The 18,674-nt window shown below is 45.7% G+C and overlaps 1 protein-coding gene across 16 annotated transcripts in view; it reads left to right on the top strand.

Moving 5' to 3' along the window:
- The first annotated feature begins 6,109 nt into the window (after window positions 1–6,109).
- LOC100353215 (zinc finger protein 717) overlaps window positions 6,110–18,674 on the top strand; it is a 54,173-nt gene continuing 41,608 nt past the window's right edge. For 3 of the 16 annotated variants that reach the window (XM_070048732.1, XM_008274894.4, XM_051833687.2), the window contains exon 1: window positions 6,110–6,526. In XM_070048732.1, the coding sequence (XP_069904833.1) occupies window positions 6,125–6,526 (402 nt within the window). In that variant the 5' untranslated portion in view covers window positions 6,110–6,124. The other 13 variants (XM_070048730.1, XM_051833688.2, XM_070048743.1 and 10 more) reach the window with 11 other exon arrangements.

Genomic DNA, 18,674 nt, shown 5'->3' with positions numbered 1-18,674 from the left:
CCTGGCGCCCGCCCCGAGGCTGCTTCTCGGCGGCTTTCCGGCTCTGAGCCGCTTCAGCCCGCGCCTCTCTCATCTGTGCGGCTTCGCACTAGCCCAGCGTTCCCTATCTACTTGAGCCCCGCACGCTCTGTCTGCGTGCGGCAGCCTCCGCGAGTCACACAGCGTAGCTTACGTCTCCGCCACTAGCATTCAATCTAAGTTCCCCGGGCTAACCTGGCGAATTCAACCCAGCTCACGTCTCCGCCCCACGATTTGGCTTCCCGTCCTTTGCTCCCCGGGCTAATCAGACGGATCCCAATCTGGCTTACGTTTCCGCTTCTGGTTTCAACTTTTCGCCCCCCATTCCCGGGCTAACTTGAGAATCCCAAAGTGGCTTTCGTCTCCGCCTTGGCCTGCCCCCCGCGGCTTCAATTTCCCTAACATTTTCCTCTACCCGGTATGTTTCCCCAAGCTTTCTTCCAACAATACTCCTCCCTCATTTCTCCTGGCCTCTCCCCACAGTCTGCATCTGAGTCTTGTTTGTTCTAGCTTTCACTTTCGCTTTCGACCTTAGAGATTTCTCCCAGTTTCCCCCCGTAGTCCATATCTGAGTCTATGCCTAGGCTTTCAATAGCTTCTTCCGGCACCTTTTTCGTCCGGCTTTTCCCTAGGCTGTTTGCTAGTCTCTCTCTCCGATAATTTCCCAGTTCTTCCCGTTTCTTCCCTCCTAAGTTTCCTATCCGTCCTAAGTTTCCTATCCGAGTCACGGCACCATTATGTCGCTCCCCCTCTTCATGGAGGAACGACACTAAGTCCTGCCTAGGCTTCATATCCAAGTCGCGGCACCATTATGTCGCTCCCCCTCTTCGTGGAGGAACGACACAGGACCCTGCGCTGTTCTTTCGTCTGCTCGGCCCTCCCCGGGTTTGCTGCTGGTTCTTCCCAGGTTGGCTACTGTCCCTTCCACCTCCGTGGAAGGGCGGTTCCCCCTGGCCACTTTCCCCACTTCCGCAGGGGAGCGGCACACCGCCGGCCGGCTCTCTCGGGGGCTGCACAGGTGTTCCCCTTAGATGTTCCCCTTAGATGTTTCCTCGTGCATGCCGTCTCTCTCCTCCTTTATAGTCCTCCTCCGCCAATCCCAACTCGGCTGCCCACACGCCGAGCACGCCGCTCTCCTCCAATCAGGAGCAGCTCCTGCAGCTTGTCAAGTTGGTGAGAGGCAGCTGGGTAGAAGCTGTTTACTCCTCTCCCAGCGCCATATTGTGGGAGAGCAGATGCATAGAATAAGTCTTAATTCCAGTAACAGTCTAGTCCGAGTTGCTCCCCACAATCAATGGCAAAATCCAGCTCTGATTATAGCACTCCAAATCCTTGACAAAGGGCCACATATCTAGCATTTTTCTTTTTTTTCTTTTTTAAATTTTAATTTAAGGAATGCATTTTTACATAGACACAACTTTAGGAATATAGTGGTTCTTTCCCCCAAGCCCCACCCCCACTCCCATCCCACCTCCCATTCCCTCTAACATCTCCTTCTTCATTATGGACCATTTCTAGTATGAATTTGTATACAGAACACAAATTCTATGCTAATAATAGACTTCAATAATTTGCCCCCACACCCACATACAACATATAGAGTACAGTTTGGGGAGAGAATTTGCAGTTGATTCTCATATTACAATTCAGAAGGGACAGAGGTCCTACCTGGGGAGCAAGTGCACAGTCACTACTATTGTTCATTTAACAATTAATACTCTTTTATGATGTCAGTGATCATCCGAGGCTCTTGCCATGAAAAGGCTATGAAAGCCTTTTGTGACCACAGACTCCTTCAGTATTTGGACACGGCCATAAGCAAAGTGGATGTTCTCTTCTCCCTTCAGAGAAGAGTGTCTCCTTCTTTGATGACCCTTTCTTTCCTCTGAGGTCTCACAGAGATCCTCCCTGTAGGATATATATATATATATATATATAGTCACAGAGTACATCTAGCATTTTTCAGTCATCAGGTAGGACTTACACTTTATAGGAACTCTCAGTCAAGTCTCAAGATATGCACATGCCTATTTTTGGATTAAGAAAATATTATTTCTTGAAGCATTTGTAGGAAAGACAAACAGAAAGTTAGCCACATTAGGCCCTTTATTCACAGCTTCCAACATTGTTACCACCACCAATTCAGATTTACCAGGAGGGCAACTGCTAACCTTGAGTGTGCGTCTTGGGGAAGGAGGGAAGGAGGGAAGGAGGGAAGGAGGGAAGGAGGGAAGGAGGGAAGAGGATGTACTCTTTCTTTTTGCTGAGTTCCTAGACTACAAACCTTTCTTCCCCTTCTCTAGTAGTTCCAGGTAAGAAATCAGCCTGCTTCACTCACTCACCAATATGTCTTGAAAATCCCATGCCCCACTCTCCTTCTGTTAGACTCTTACGCAGATCATATTGGCCAGACCACATTGGCCAGCACCCAGCATTGCACGTACTGTTGGCATTATGACCCACAACCTGCATACATAAACTAGAATCTCATCTGGTGGCCTCTCAGTATTACCCACCCAGGCTGTTGCACTCAACTCAGGTCATCTAAGTTCAGAGGAGCATAAGGGGAAGGGCGCATGGTTAGGAGGCCTCCCTGCCTTCCTAAGACTGCCCCTGACACATCACCCCTGAAAACACTGTCACCATGGCAACTCTCCAACCTTGAGGCCAGTGCTTCAGACTTCTGACTACAAGTCTCCATGTAGCCCTTTGCTTCAGCAGGCACTCCAAGAGCAGACTCATTCCATGCATATGGTAATGCTGACCAGGTAGAGGCAGAGATAGCTAAACCTCTGCCTACCACCCATTTCTGATGTGTCAACAGCTGCAGTCAGTACCATGAGGTCACAAACCATAGCACATCTCAGGCCCTCTGTGCCTACTCTGTGGGCAGATGTTCAGTGCAACAACCTTTGAGCCTTCCACTGAATCCTTTGGCCAATAGGCTCTAGTGGGGCAGAGCTTCTCCTCCTCCAATGCTTTCTATGGTGTCAAGATTGTACCTGCCCATCTCTGGTCTTAGGGGATTTGTCATTTTCCAGGAGCATGTACCCAGGAGATGGGTGGCAGGGCACTTCTGAGCTGTGAATGGGATTTGGGACTATCTTTCTTTCCTTCTTATTTATTTATTTATTTGGCAATGTAAGGAGGACTCCAAGGTTGAGCATGACCAAAGTCCCCTGCCTCAGTTTTCTCACCTTGAAGTACACCCATAAGATGAGAATAGATTCATAAGTCTTCTATTTAGATGACACCTCAAGATTTTGTTCACTCAACAAGTTATTATCATCTGCCCTTTGATGTGGGTTTGTGGGAGATCTGGTGGCAGGAGAAGTTTATGCTAAGAAGACAATGATAGAAAAGAACCTTCCTATGAAAGAGGAAACCTTAGGGTTCAAAAGATTCTGGCCTCAAATGTGCGGAGCTCTCACAGTCCCTCCAGTCAAATCCAGAGATGAGGATCTTTCTTGGTTATGCATCTTTGTAGAAACATGGGCATTATGATAGAAGCTGAAGGATCTCAGCCTCGTCCAGAGTAATGAGAGGTTTGACAGCCTCCCCGTCAGTCAGGATGCATAGTCCGGGCCCAGCTTCAGTTACCAAGCCTCTGCCTACCACCTGCCTATTTTCATTTTAGACAATGGTGTCATTTCTGGGCTCTGCTACCTCTGAGATTTTATCTTAACTCAATGGTTCCTGCCTCACATGGGCATGGCATCTAAAAATGATGTAGGTGATTCTATTGGCATCTACAGCTTTTATCACATCATTTTGTAATTGTCTATGTCCTTGTCATCTATCCTAGGACTGAAAAAGCCTTTAGGACAGGCATAATGCAGACAAGTCATCTCTGTCTCCCTTCCTCCTCTTCTCCTTATCCCCACAGTGCTGGGGACTCTTGCTCTTCTCCTCCTCCTCCTCCCCTTCCTCTGCACAGCCACCCCACACATCATGCTCCTCTACCCTCTCTGACTCCATGTGCTCCAAACAGAATGATACATCAAGTGCGTGAGGTTTAGTTGTACACATGAAGCCAAGCTACAGTGTTGCATTATCACTAAGTGAATTGTGAATATTGGCCTTGAATGCTCTGATTGTTGTGCTGTTCTTCACTCCCCCTACCACAGTATCCTGGCTCAGATCCTATTAAATTACATTTAATATATTTTTTAATTGACCTCCATGCTTTTTGATTTTCTTACCTTTGTGTCCAAAGCCTTTTGTGATTCAGCACACTTTCCCTGCATTTATTGGTAATTCAGTATCTTTCATTCAAATTTCTGGGGAAATCAAGTGGCTGGTAGTTCTTTTCACCCACTGAACAAAAGAATGATTAATAAATGCTTATTAAATAAATGAATGGAATATCTTACATAGCTAGGGTTAACATTTAATCTGCTTGCCCCTGGATGGCTCCTGTTTATACACTTCATCCATGTGTAGTTATTAATAATCCCCTTTTGTCATCAAACCTGTCTCAACAACAAATTGTATATTGTGGCAGTCATCAAGTAGATTTCTATTTCATTGTCTCTTCTACTAGGTAGTTCTTGGGTATCAGAAATTATATTTGTTTATTTTTTATATCCTCAATTACTCATTCAACAAGATATTCTATCAAGATACTGAGTTTTAATGTCAAAGGAAACATGTTTCTTGCCTTCATAATGTTTTCAGTCTGGTAAGAAAGAACAATCTAACCAAAGACTATTGCCTGACACAGTAAACACCAGTGTGAAATGAGTAGATAGATTTAAGCATTCCTAATCCAGCATCTCTAATCCCATGAATTATAATTGACAGAAGTAAGCCCAAACATAGAACTCCATGCCATCCAGCTACCATTTGCATTTCTACTTAAAAACTTAAAAATCCAACAACACATATATACCTAAGAATGTATAATATTTATATGCTATATTGATATTAAACATAAGAAAAAATAATCATGGAGTAATATCAACTTTGAATCTCCTTCCTTTTTTATTTGTTAAAGGATTTATTTATTTACTTGAAAGAGTTACACAGAGAGAAGAGAGGCAGAGAGAGAGAGAGGTCTTCCATCCGATTGTTCACTCCCCAATTAGACAGCACGGCCGGAGCTGCGCCGATCCAAAGTCAGGAGGCAGGAGCTTCTTCTGGGTCTCCCACGTGGGTGCAGGGGCCCAAGGACTTGGGCCATCTTCCATTGCTTTCCTAGGCCATAGCAGAGAGCGGGATCAGAAGTGGAACAGTTGGGTCTCAAACTGCCGCCCATATGGGATGCTGGCACTTCAGGCCAGGGCATCAACCAGCATGCCACAGCACCTGCCCCTCCTTCCTTTTTAGACAAGTTATAATCCTATAATCCTACAGTGTACATTATCTTTGTAGATACTCTTTCACTCATTTTTTATTTTCCAGATGAAAAATACGGAGTTTTAGAAATTGGGCCTCCGGACAAAAGAAGGATTTCTTAAACTAGTATTTCATTTTTGTTGGCCTTTAACCTAGACTTCTTAACCATATGGCCATGGGCAAATTCAATTCTAAACACTTTCCACCTCATTTTCCTCTTTGTAAATTGATAATTCCGTCTCCAGAACTAATCTAAGGTATAAATATTATGATGTAAAGCATTTAGTCCCTTAACCTGGCTCCTGGAAGATACTAGGCAATGTTAGTTCTGTGTCCAGTTCTCCTATTTGTTTCTGTACTTGGTGAATTAATGGATGGTGTACAATGATTTGAAAAAAATAAACACCAATAAAACACAAATAAAAATTGTATTCTCACATTTGGATATTAAACTATGCTATCTACACCTCTGCTAAAAGTTATATTGTATTCATAGTCATTTATTATTTGAGAGATGTCCAGGAACAAAGCAGCCAGTAAGCTTTTCCTGAAAGAAGACAGACTTTATGAAAGAATCACGGTTTGGGAGCAGCAGTTGCTGTCATTTTTTTAAGACTTTGGTTCAAGAAAGGAAGAACATCAACTCATCCTTGAGATTTTGGGGTGGGAACGAGGGGAAGGAGGGGTGTAAGGAAAACCACCTGGGCTCCCAGTCTGTCTCCGCCCACCCCACACTGAAGCCCTTGGGCGGGCCCGCTCGGCTCCAGGAATGCCCCGGTCTGGACTCCATTTCCCAGAATCGCCAGCGCCTCTGACGTTTTCCGCGCTCCGAAAGCTAGTGCGTGGGAATGCGGGAGAACGTGCCCTGCGCACGCGCGTGCGCATGCCTGTCCCTGTGGCGCTCAGCTGGGAACGGAGGAAGTTCGCGTACTTATCCGCGTGGGCCCTGGGGGACCGCGTTTCTTCTCCCACATTCACTGCGTGTCTTTCTCTGCAAGTGCAGTCCCAGGCGGTTTGCGAACACACACCCGAGCCTGCCCCCGCTGCTTCTGCGCCTCTGCATCTGCCGCCGTGGGCCCACGAGCCGGGGACTTTTCCTGCCTCACGCTCCCCGCTTTGCTTCTCGTGTGTCCTGCGGAAGGAGGACGTGCTCCAGGACTTTCCACGGCAAGTACGGAGAACAAGAAGGGGCGCGGGTGCGTATGTGTGGGAGAGGGGTGGGAGAGGGCGGCTGGCGGCTCCGAGATGTCTCATTTTCTTGTCAGCGGTCCTGGCGGCTTTCCCGGGCACGGTCAGGGCTGAGACCTTGGCTGTCTTGTTCCCCCTCCGCCGCTGCCCAGCCTCCCGGCGCCCGTCCAGTCCTGCGCGTTACCTTGTTCAGATTTTCCTTAATGTGCTTATTTAGTGTTTACAAGAGAGAGGTCACCGGATGTCGGAACTGCGCAAGCAAGGCAGGAGAGAGCACAGGGAGCCGGAGAGACTCCCCTTCGCTGTATTTAAATTAGCCTGGTTCTCTTTGGGTGGGTCGAGTAATGCTGTCTGGAAGGGCCTCCTGCAGTATCCTGCGACGGTTCCATCCGTGTGGGGCTCCTTGGCTGTCAGCGGGGAGCCGGAGGCGGCAGAGGGCTGGGGAAGGAGGATCAAACTAGGATCTGCCCCGCCGCCCCCATCCTGAACCTCGTCGGCCCGTGGGGTTCCCGCGGACACACCTGTCATCTGGGTCCCTGTGTGTGCGGCTGACTTTTTCCCAGGGCGAGTAGCGCGGGTGATGTACGGTAGCTTTGTGTATAGGACCCTCTTCCGTGATTAGTTAGCGCAAGCTTTGCAGTCTGGAGTGTGAGGGCGGGGAAACGTAGCTGGCTTGTTTTGCTGCTTTTTGATGTCTGGATCCACCTACCGCACACTGAAGCCCTTGCGGAGGGCCGTCTGGTCTCGCTGGGAGTGCCCGCGCCTGGACTCCATTTCCCAGAGTCGCCAGGTGCTCTGACGTTTTCCGTGCTCCGAATGCCCCTGCGTGGGACTGTGGGGAACGCGCGCGTGCGCGTGCCTGCCCGCCCTGTGGCTCCTGGTTGGGAACGGAGGCGCTTCGCCTACTGATCCGCGTGGGCCCAGAGAGGCCGCGCTGCTCCTTCTCCCACACTCACCGCCCGTCTTGCTCTGCAAGTGCAGTCCCAGGCAGTTTGCGAACACGCCCCAGGCCTGCCCCCCGCTGCTTCTGTGCCTCTGCCTCTGCCGCCGTGGGGCCCACGAGCCGGGGACTTTTCCTGTCTCACACTCTCCGCTTGCTCCCCTTGCGTCCTGCAGAAAGGGGACTGCTCCCAGGACTTTCCACGGCAAGTATGGTGAACAGGAAGGGGCGCAGATTTGTGTGTGAGAGGGGAAGGTGAGAGGGTGACCGGCGGCTCCCAGACTTGGGGAGCTTGCTTGTCAGTGACCCTAGCAGCTTCTTCTGCAGTCAGGGCTAGGACCGGGTGTCCTGTTTCCCAGCGCCACTTCCCAGCGTCCCAGCACTCGGCCAGTACCGCGGGCAACCTCGCTTAAACTTAATGTGCACCAACGGGAGACCTGCACTAGCAGAACAGGTAAGAGCTCAGGAAGGAAGGCAAGGAGACTCCCGTTCTCTATATTTAAATAAGGCCGGTTCCCACTTCAGGTGGATAGCAGAATGCCCTCCCGCGGTGATTCTGGCCGGGAGGGGCTCAGTAGCTTTCAGCAGGGAGCCCAAGGCAGCAGGGGGGTATGATGGAGGATGAGACTAGGGTCTGCTTCCCGCCCTCCGTCCTGCACCTCTGTGGCCCGGTGGGGTCCCCGGGGACACATCTGGCAGCTGGGGCCCTGAGTGTTTGGGTGATCTTTTCTCAGCGGGAGCAGCATGAAGGGTGTTCAATAGCTTTATGGATTCTCTCTCTCTCGTGTTCAATTAATTAATTTCTTGCTTAATTTAATTAATTTTTCAATCTGGAGCTTGAGGCCATGGACACATAGCTGGTGATTTATTTTGCTGCTTTCTGATCTCTGTCTTCAGCCCTTCTTTCTTCTCCTGTTAGCAAGGGTGTCGACTGCTATTACCTGCTGCTGATCCCTTTGCAAAGTGATAAATGAATTGAAACTAGTACACGTCTACTGTGTGAGTCAATAATGAGCTATTTTAATATGGATTAACATAAAGAGAACAATGAAAGCGAAAATACAGAAAAGTAACAGTTTTTCTCTTCCCAGTTCTTTACAGTCACCCAGTGCTCCACCAAGTTGATTATCTTATAGTCCATACTGTGTTAATTAAGAGGGCCAGTTACTTCTCTTATTCTGGGTTCTGTGTTTAGCCTCATGACATTTTTAACATGGGAGGATATTAGTTCAAGATTTTCATAACGGCTGTGGGCTGTGGAAGCCTTTGTACAACTTATTAATTTGAGGAGGGGTAAGAAAAAAGAGAAAAAAGTGCCCCTCCCCCACCCAGAGATGCCCACATAGAATAAACGATGTAGTCTTGAAAACTATTGCTACAGACTAACTTTCAATGTAATGAAGTTTTCACATGAATAACAGTGATTCACACATTCTGTTAGAGTGGTGTTGTCACCAGATTACTAATGTATGAAATTCATTTAGCATAATGAGGTTATCTAGGAAGTAAAAATAGAAACTGAATCCTGGGGTAGCGAGTATGAGGGTGACAGCATTTCTCCTCTCAAACCCAGTGTCTTGTTTTGATCTTATCTCCAGTTTACTTCCTATCACAGTGTTTACGAATGGGTAAGCATTTATGTGTTTCTGGTGGGAAAAGCTGTTTCACACCTGAGAAACAACTGTAAGACCACTTTCTGAGCAACCCTGTTGGGTGTCCATTAAATGTGACTTGGAAACAGCCAAGAACAGGATTCCTAGACTCATCAGGGTAGTTGGCTGCCCTTGGCACATCATTCCCTGCACTGCTGTAAGTTTCTGGCAAGTTCTTTACCATTTGTAAGAGAGAAGTGTTTTATGTGAGGTACATAATCTGGTAACGTAGCAGTGATGTCCTTAAGGAAAGGTGCCATGTGATGAAGCAATTTGATTGTGTCTGTCCATCTTCCCATTAATGGCAGTCATTGATGTCTTCCACATGTTGGTAGTAGGAAATTCTCTCTGAATTGCATCAAGCCAGGAGGATTCATCTAGTTTATCAAATGTTTCTCTGTGTGAAGGAATAGCTAAAATATTACATTGTATAGGGTGTTTTTTTTTTTTTTTTTTTTAAGATTCATTTTATTTACTTGAAAGGCAGAGTTACAGAAAGGGAGAGACACAGAGAGAAGTCCTGTATCCATTGGTTCACTCTTTAAATGACCACAATGTCTTGGGGTGGACCAGGCTGAAGCCAGGAGCTAGGAGCATCTTCCTAGTTTCCCACTTGGGTACAGAGGCCCAAACACTTTGGCCATCTTCTACTGCTTTCCCAGGTGCTTTAGCTGAGAGCTGGATTGGAAATGGAGCAGACAGGTCTTGAACCAGTGTCCATGTGGGATGCCAACACTGAAAGTGGCTGCTTAACCTACTATGCCAGCCCCAGGTGGATTTTTTTCAAAGTGGGGGGTAAATTTTTTCTGGTATGACTGTCTATATAAAGATTATAATCTGTAGTAGATGATGATTTTGGTTATATTTTGTTTCAATTTCTTTTTAGTGTATATTTTTGAAGTTTATGAGTCCTAGTATTTATGTTGTTATCCTGGCTTTGATAAATAAGCTTTCTCTCATCTCATTTAAAATAATTTTAAAAAGAGAGAGAGAGAGACCAGTTTCAGTTCCCAAATGGCAACATTGGCTAGGGTAGGGCCAGACTGAAGCCAGAAGCCTGAAACTGCGTTTGGAACTCCCATGTGGGTGGCAGGGACCCAAGTGTTGTGCCATCTTCTGCTGCCTTTCACAGGTGTATTAGTAGGAAACAGGATTGGAATAGAGCAGCTGGGACTTGAACTGGTGCTTGTATGGGTTCTGGCATTGCAGATGGTAGCTTAACCTAGTGTGCTTGAATGCTAGCCCAGCAATAGATATTTTGAAGTGGCTATGAAAATGCACAATCTAAATTCACAAGGGAAATGGAAAGAAGTTTCTTTTAACTCCAGTTCATTCCGTGGGCCTTTATTGGACATTATCTCTGACTGGGCCAATAAGCAAAGCAAAAGAAGTCAGAGCATTAGTTAATATTTTGCTCTAAATCAGGGGTGGGGAACCTCCAGCCTGTGGGCCATGTAAGGTTGATGAAATCATTTGTTCTGGCCCTGCCAAGACAACTGCAGGTCAGACTGGATAATTAATCTACAGCAAGCTGATTTTTGAGTGAATAGTTTTGTATGGTCCAATAATAATGTTATAAATATCCAAATGGCATGACAGAAAAAACTTTCCCACCCCTGAAAAATGTTAATAGCAAATCCATTGCAGTTTATTAATCTGTATATGAGTGAATGAAAGGGGCTGGTGCTGTGCCCTAGTAGGTTAAGCCTCTGCTTGTGGCTCTGGCATTCTATTTGCGCACTAGTTCATGTCCCTGCTGCTCCTCTTCTGATCCAGCTCTCTGCTAATGGCCTGGAAAGGCAGTAGAAGATGGCCCAAGTGTAGGGGCCCCTGGGGAAGCTCCTGGCTTTGGGTCAGCCCAGCTCTGGCTGTTGCAGCCATCTGGGGAGTGAAACAGTGGATGGAAGATCACTCTAACCCTGCCTCTCAAATAAATAAATTTTAAAAAAAGAGTGGATGATTAACTATTATTACCAATCCTGTGGAAGAAAGCACATCTAGGCAACATATGCCAATACCAATTATGTTTCTAAATACTATCAGAGATTCTGGGCAGGTTGTTGAAATGGCTTTATTCCTTCTCAGAACAGAGAAATTGGAATCCTTTGTGATGAGAGAGGATGAGAGAGGCATGTGCATCAAAAATAATGCTGCTGCTGTTGGCTCACAGGGAACCTGTTTCTGGAAATGCATGTTTATGACCAGTGTGCGTGAGGTATCTACATGTACAACCGGTACCAACTCAGTATGTATAAATGTTCTTTTCTAGATGTGCATGATGGGCTTCTTCAGTGCCTGGTCCTTGTTGGGGGAGATGAGGAGAGGATATATTTGGGGGAATTGCATAGCTCAAAACTGGTCTCTGAATATCAAGTCTGCCATGAGTAGTGCTGCATTAATTTATAGAACCCCCACCTACTGTATTGGGTGGCTTGATTTTGCAAGGTCAGTAATGAAAAATCTTTCTCATTCTCTCCCATCCTCTCTGTGTCTCTGCCTTGCAAATAAATGAATAAATCCAATCAAAGAGAGATATCTTCTGTCTGAGATGGCTGCTATGGGAATAATGTATTTCTCAGGGAATAGTGTATTTGAAGGTTTTTGTAAGCCTTTTTATTCACTTGTCTGTGGTGAATTTAACCTGGAATGTGTATAGACCAAAATCAGCTATGTGTAGACTACAGGAAATTGTTGAAATTTCTGAGTGATTATGGTGTGCTGCTGCTGCCCACTGACTCCTAAGGCCTGTGGTGTCTCGTCTGAGCATCTGTAAGTCAGAAATATGGAGTCTCCACCACTTGGGAATTCCATTTTTTTCCTCCTGTTTCTTTTCCCTTTTTTTTCTTTGCTATTTCTGCTGGCTTGCAAAGGGCATGATTGCCCAGAAATAATCACTGCCTTGATCCAAGATGCCACTTGGCTTCCTTCCCTGGGAAGACTGCTTCCTGTGTGACATTGGCCATTGAAAGAGATTGATGAACTCACACTGGGCATTTTCTAGGTGGATGACTTATCCTACCTTCCAGCCCTTTGGCAGTGCAATGAATGCCACTGCATTAGAAGTGTAAGTTCCTAGGGAATTTGATGGAGCAGAGGGCTGAAGAAACTCATCATCCTTCATTTCATTGCTTTTCTCATCATGTTTCTCTGGTCTTGGTATTATTTTTTAGCTTTTCCTTTGGTTCATATCCAGCAGACTGCATGGGATTCTATTTTCATAACTGCCAGCCCTTTTCCACATCAGGCTACTTTTCAGAGAAGGACAAAGATGATATCAGTCACCATAAACTATGTCAAGTAATTATGTTTTTATTGTGATTTCAAGACTGGAAAACTGACTTCTCTTAGGACTTAACAGGTTTGATGGGTGTTTGCCCTGGGATTACTCTGAGTGCTAGACACAATTGTTTTGTGTGGTTGCTATATATTTCAGTTCCTGCTTGTGGAAAAGTTTTTCTCATGTTCTCTGAGTGCCTGGTTGGGCTACACCTGCCTATAGTGGAAACTGAACCTTCATTTGGCACTTGGAAACTCAGAGTGCTGAGTCCTGTAATCTTCTGCATGAATGTGTTCAGAATGTATTCAGAAAAATGTGTTTTGAAATATTTGGGCTGTGAGTAGGCAGGGCAGTTTTCCTGGATCCTGGTAAGAATTGATGAACCGATGGTGTTTTCCTATACCACATTATGTTCTGAGATGTAAAAAAACTATATCTGAACTTTGATCCCCCTGTTCCAGAATTTTTGTGCTTCCATCCTTTTTCTTTCTTTTTCTTTTTTTTTTTTTTTTAAAGAATTACTTTATTTATTTGAAAGGCAGAGTTATAGAGAGTGGTAGAGCCAGAGAGAGAGAGAGAGGTCTTCCATTCCACTCGTTCACCCTCAAATGACCACAATGACAGAGCTGAGCTGATCCAAAGCCAGGAGCCAGGAGCTTCCTCTGGTTCTCCTAAACGGGTACAGGGGTCCAAGCACTTGGGCCATCTTCTGCTTTCCCAGGCCATAGTAGAGAGCTGGATCGGAAGAGGAGCAGCTAGGATATGAACCGGTGCCCATATGGGGTGCTGGCACTGCAGGTTGGGGCTTTAACTCACTGTGTCACAGTGCTGGCTCCTGTATTCCATCCTTTTTATAACCACAGACATGAGTATCCTTTTTCCTTCTCTTTATGTTGCTAGAAGAGCAAAGGAGACATTGCAGTTCTCTCCCCTGTCAGTGTATCTTCTTCAGTCTATCTCTTTGAATTATGTACTGGGTTAACTTTGCTACACTAAAAGGCAACTATCTAAACCCAGTGTACCTTTTCAATAAAAGTCATAAAATCAACCTGCCTTCCATACCTCTCATCTTTTATCTTGAAACATGTGTGTGTCTTTTATGTCATTGTCTATAAGCTGGAGACCCCACTTAAGGCAGAAAGCTGCTGAGGGACAGCACAACTGTAGCCTTGCTCTGTTATTTGACTGTTGCTCCTCTTTCACCTGTTCCTTTTATTTATTTATTTTTTTAAGGTCAAACATTTTTATTTTAAAGACAGAGTTACAGAGAAAGAGGCAGAGACTGAAGGATGGGGCTCTTGGGTTTGCTGGTTCATTCTTCAAGAGACCACAATCAGCAGGACTGACCCAGGTTATATACTGGAGACTGGAAGTCCATCCAAGTCTTCAAAATGGGTACAGAGGTCCAAGTATTTGCACCACCTGCTTCTGCTTCCCAGTTGCATTAGGGAACTGGATCAGAAATGGAACAGCTGTGGCTCAAACTGGCACTCATGGGGCTGGCATTGTGGTACAATGGGAAAAGCCACCACCTGCAATGCCAGCTTCTCATATGGGTGCCAGTTCATGTCCTAGTTGCTCCATTTCTGATCCAGCTCCCTGTTAATGGCCTGAGAAAAGCAACAGAGGATGGCTCAAGTGTTTGGGCCCCTGCAACCCGTGTGGGAGACCCAGATGAACCTACTGGCTTCTGGTTTCTATCTGGCTCAGCCCTGGCCATTGCAGCCACTTCAGGTAGAAAATCTCTCTCTTTTTTTAGGATTTATTTATTTATTTGCAAGGCAGAGATACAGAGAGAAAGGGAAAGAAAGAGAGAAAAAATTTCCATCTGCTGGTCTACTCCTTAGATGGCTATAATGGCCAGGGCTGGGCCAGGTCCAAGCCAGGCCCAAACCAGGAGCCAGAATCTTCATCCAGGTCTCCCATATGGGTGGCAAGGACCCAAGTATTTTGGCTATCTTCTGCTTCTCTGAGACCAATAGCAGGGAGCTGGATCAGAAGTGGAGCATCCAGGACATGAACTGGTGCCCATATAGGATGCCAGCATTGCAAGCAGCAGCTTTACATAGTATTCCACAATGCTGTCCCATCTGTCTTTCCCTACTCTCTGTAACTCTTTTTTTTTTTTTTTTAATGATTTATTTATTTGAGAAAGGTAGAGACAGAGCAAAAGATGTCTTCTATCCACTGGTTCAGTCCCCAATGGCCAGAGATGAGCTGATCTGAAGCCACAAGCCAGTAGCTTCTTCTGGGTCTTCTAGGTGAGTGTAGGGGCCCAAGGACTTAGGCCACCCTCTGCTGCTTTCCCAGGTACATTAGCAGGAAGCTGAATTGGAAGTGGAGCAGCCAACATCTGAACCAGTGCCCACATGGGATTCCAGTACTTCAAGCCAGGGCCTCGACCAGCTGTGCCACAGTGCCAGCTCCCATAACTCTGACTTTCAAGTAAATAAATATGTAACCTTTTTTTTTTTTTTTAATGGACACTTAAATTGGATGCCAGTATTTTATTTAGTGGTGGCTTGATCCCCCGTGGCACAAAGCCAGCCCCTCCCTTTTATCCTTTTGTTGACTTGTGTGTCAAGATCTTTGTGATATCTGCTGAACAAATATTGGCATTACATTGGACTGTTCTGTTTTATTTTGGTTCTTGTTTAGTGAGTTTATGTTGGTTGTCATTTTTGAGTAGCTAGCTATAATGTCATCAGTGTCTAAAGCTGCCATGCTTTAAGTTGGTACTGATTCTTTTTTCTCTTTTTCAAAGATTCACATATTTAATTTTTTTATTTTTTAACTTTTAAGTGATTTATTTATTTATTTGAAAGAGTTACAGAGAAGGAGAGGCAGAAACAGATTTTTTTTAAAAAGATTTATTTATTTATTTGAAAGGCAGAGTTACAGAGAGACAGAGGTAGAGAGAGAGGTCTTCCATTTGCTGGTTCACTTCTGAAATGGTCACAATGGCCAGAGCTGCACTGGTCCAAAGCCAGGAGTCTAGAGTTTCTTCCAGGTCTCCCATGCAGGTACGGGGCCCAAGGACTTGGGCCATCTTCTCCTTTCCTAGGCCATAACAGAGTGGGATCAGAAGTGGAGCAGCCATGACTTGAATTGGCAGCCATATGGGATACTGGCACTGCAGGCCAGAGGCTTAACCTGCTGTGCCACAGTGCTGGCCCCTGAAACTGTTTATACCTTTTTATTTCTTCAAATATAAGCGGAAAATGAAATCCTCTCAAACCAATATGCTATGAAGTAGTAATTGAAGATCAAGCTTGCTTTCTTCTCATCTAACAAATCCACGAGGTCTCTGTGTTTCTTATTTTAGCCTAAACCTATGTCAGATTCCTGGAGCAGGAGGAAGCTTATTTTTCCAGTCATAATTCATAGATGTGGTTATCCATTCACTTCTGAGGATTGAAGCCATAATTCTGCTTTTTGCCTGGTTTGCCATTTGCGATGGCATAATCTCCCACAGGGAGATGGATCCTTCACGTAAGAATACACCTAGGTGGAAGAAAGTTTATGGAGTCTGTTTTCCAAAGTGAAACGGAATTCTGTCCGGGACATTCTTGAGACTGTGATCAGCAGGGTGGGGAAATTCTTAGCTATACACATTAACATCCTTTTTTTTTTTTTTTTTTTTTTTTTGACAGGCAGAGTGGACAGTGAGAGAGAGAGACAGAAAGAAAGGTCTTCCTTTGCCATTGGTTCATCCTCCGCGTGCTGCGGCTGGCACACCGCACTGATCCGAAGCCAGGAGCCAGGTGCTTCTCCTGGTCTCCCATGGGGTGCAGGGCCCAAGCACTTGGGCCATCCTCCACTGTACTCCCGGGCCACAGCAGAGAGCTGGCCTGGAAGAGGGACAACCGGTACAGAATCCGGTGCCCCGACCGGGGCTAGAACCCGGTGTGCTGGCGCCGCAAGGTGGAGGATTAGCCTATTGAGCCGCGGCACCAGCTAACATTAACATCCTTTTTTCCCCCAATGTATTCCTCCCTTGTGGTATACTCTCTGCTGTTGCCCACACAGGGAGTGTCTGTAATTGAGGCTATTTGTTCACCACTGCAGCATCTGGAGTTGCCTTTGAAACCATCTGCAATCAGAAATTCAGGTGCAGGGTGAAGAGGGGACTGGCATCCTGTAGCCACTCAGGTTTGGGCCCCTTGCTCCATTTTTTCCTTCAGTGCTTGAGCAGCCTTGGAAGTTGTACTGAATAGCATTGGTTCTTTTGGATTTGAGTGCTTGGATAGCAAGAGAAATAACTTTTTTTCTGTAAGAAAGGATTGAGGGGCTGGTGCTGTTGCATAGCAGATAAAGCACCACCTATAGTGCCGGCATCCCACGTGGGCGCTGGTTTGAGTCCTGGCTGCTCCACTTCTGATCCAGTTCTCTGGTATGGGCTGAGAAAGCGATAGAAGATGGCCCCTGGACCCATGGGAGAGACCCAGAAGAAGCTCCTGGCTTTGGATGGGTACAGCCCCAGCCATTGCAGCTAATTGGGGAGTTAACCAGCAGATGAAAGACACCTCTATCTCTCTGCCTCTCCTTCTCTCTCTGTGTAAATTTGGCTTTTAAGTAAATAGAGTTCCAGAGAGAGAGAGAGGGAGGGAGGGAGACATTAAAATATCCATCTGCTGGTTCATATCCCTAAGGTCAGAACAGCTGGGGCTGGACTGGGTTAAAGCCAGGAGCCAGCATGTTCCGTATTTCCTATGTGGGGGCAGTAGCCCAAGCGTCATTCTTTGCTGCTTCCCCAGGCACATTATGGAGTTGTATCAGAGGTGGAGCAGCTGGGACATAAACTCATGCACAATATCGGATGCCAGCATCACAGGCAGCGGCTTTTCCACTATACTCTGTTGTCTGTTTATGGAAATATATATATATTTAAGGGGTATTAGGTCATTCAGGCCCTCCCTACGAAACCATTTTGAAATAATGACTGAGTTGCAGTCTGTAAAATTGCTTCCAAAGAGAGAGCTTCAGGGACAGAGAGGGTAGTGATGTAGAAGGGATATGAAGGACAAGGGAGGATGGAGAGGCCAGAAGAAGTCTTGGAAAGTATTCAAAGCACAAAGTAATAGGACATAGGTCATTTGTGCAGATCACCAAAATTAACATTATTTTAGAGTTCCTTTTTTGTTAAATTTAGAGACAATTCCTAACATAGTTTCTGATATACATGGCTCACTTTTCAGTTTTCTTCCAATGGTTAAGATGTGCTTATAAAATATAGGGAAGTGGTGTAATTAAATGCAATAATGCACTCCTAAATGTGCAGTAAGCATTAAAGTTTTGTTGAGAGAGGGATGAGCATGGCTTTATGTGTATCTCTTGCTTAGAACAGAAAGTTTTATGACTGAATTTGAGGTAATGAAAAATCAGTTTTATAATTGAAACATTGACCATTTTTCTGCTGCAGCCTCCCACCTATACTCTGTATCCCCAAGCAGATAGTCCACATGAGAGCACACCAGAAAGACGCCTGCGGATTTGGAGTATTACAAGTATGTCCTTTGCTTAAACCAGGGGATTGGTTGACTGGGGTTCTTTGTGATTCAGTTTGCGTTTTTCTGTAGAGTGGAATATAGTAATTTGGGTACAGTATCTTGTCTCCTCGTAGATGATTCCAGTTGGCTTTCTCGCCCATCTACCTGGCATCACAGGTGATTCACAAGGCAGGTATTAGGCTCTATGGAAAAAAAAAATAGCCTCTTCAAGGTTGACTTATTTCTCCTGGAAATTGAGAGAAGTGTTTTGTAAGAAGCAGTTCATGGAGGATGTATACTTCCCTGAAAAGGAAACTGAAGTGATTCCTTTTAATGGCCCCACCCTGAACTAGTTCCTGAGGCTCATTGATCAGGGAAAGAATGCTAATATTTATAGAACAATTATGAATAATCCACATTTGTTTTACATGTAAGATGTCTACAGATCTGTTTCTCAAGGCCCTTAAGATAAAGTAAGGAAATTTTACAACAAAAGAGAAGGTTAGCATTGTCTGCTGCCTTGGGCTAGGATCTGTGCATTTATTTCCCACTTAGCACTCTGGCTCCAGTTGTGTGAATCTCCTGATGGTTCTTTTTAGACCATTTATGTGTCCAGACTCCTGAATGGGTGACACTATATTTAGCTAGACTGCCAGTCTGATAAGTCAGTCTGAATTGCCGTTGGCTAGTTTGTTGACCCATTCTAGGGTTAAGGGGGCCCAAAACTGCCGATGACTGGGCTGCCTTCATGCTCACTCGAGAGACTCGTGCAC

Source organism: Oryctolagus cuniculus, chromosome 1, assembly GCF_964237555.1.
Source record: "Oryctolagus cuniculus chromosome 1, mOryCun1.1, whole genome shotgun sequence".
NCBI classification, from domain to species: Eukaryota; Metazoa; Chordata; class Mammalia; order Lagomorpha; family Leporidae; genus Oryctolagus; species Oryctolagus cuniculus.
This window is presented reverse-complemented; position numbering and strand designations above follow the sequence as displayed.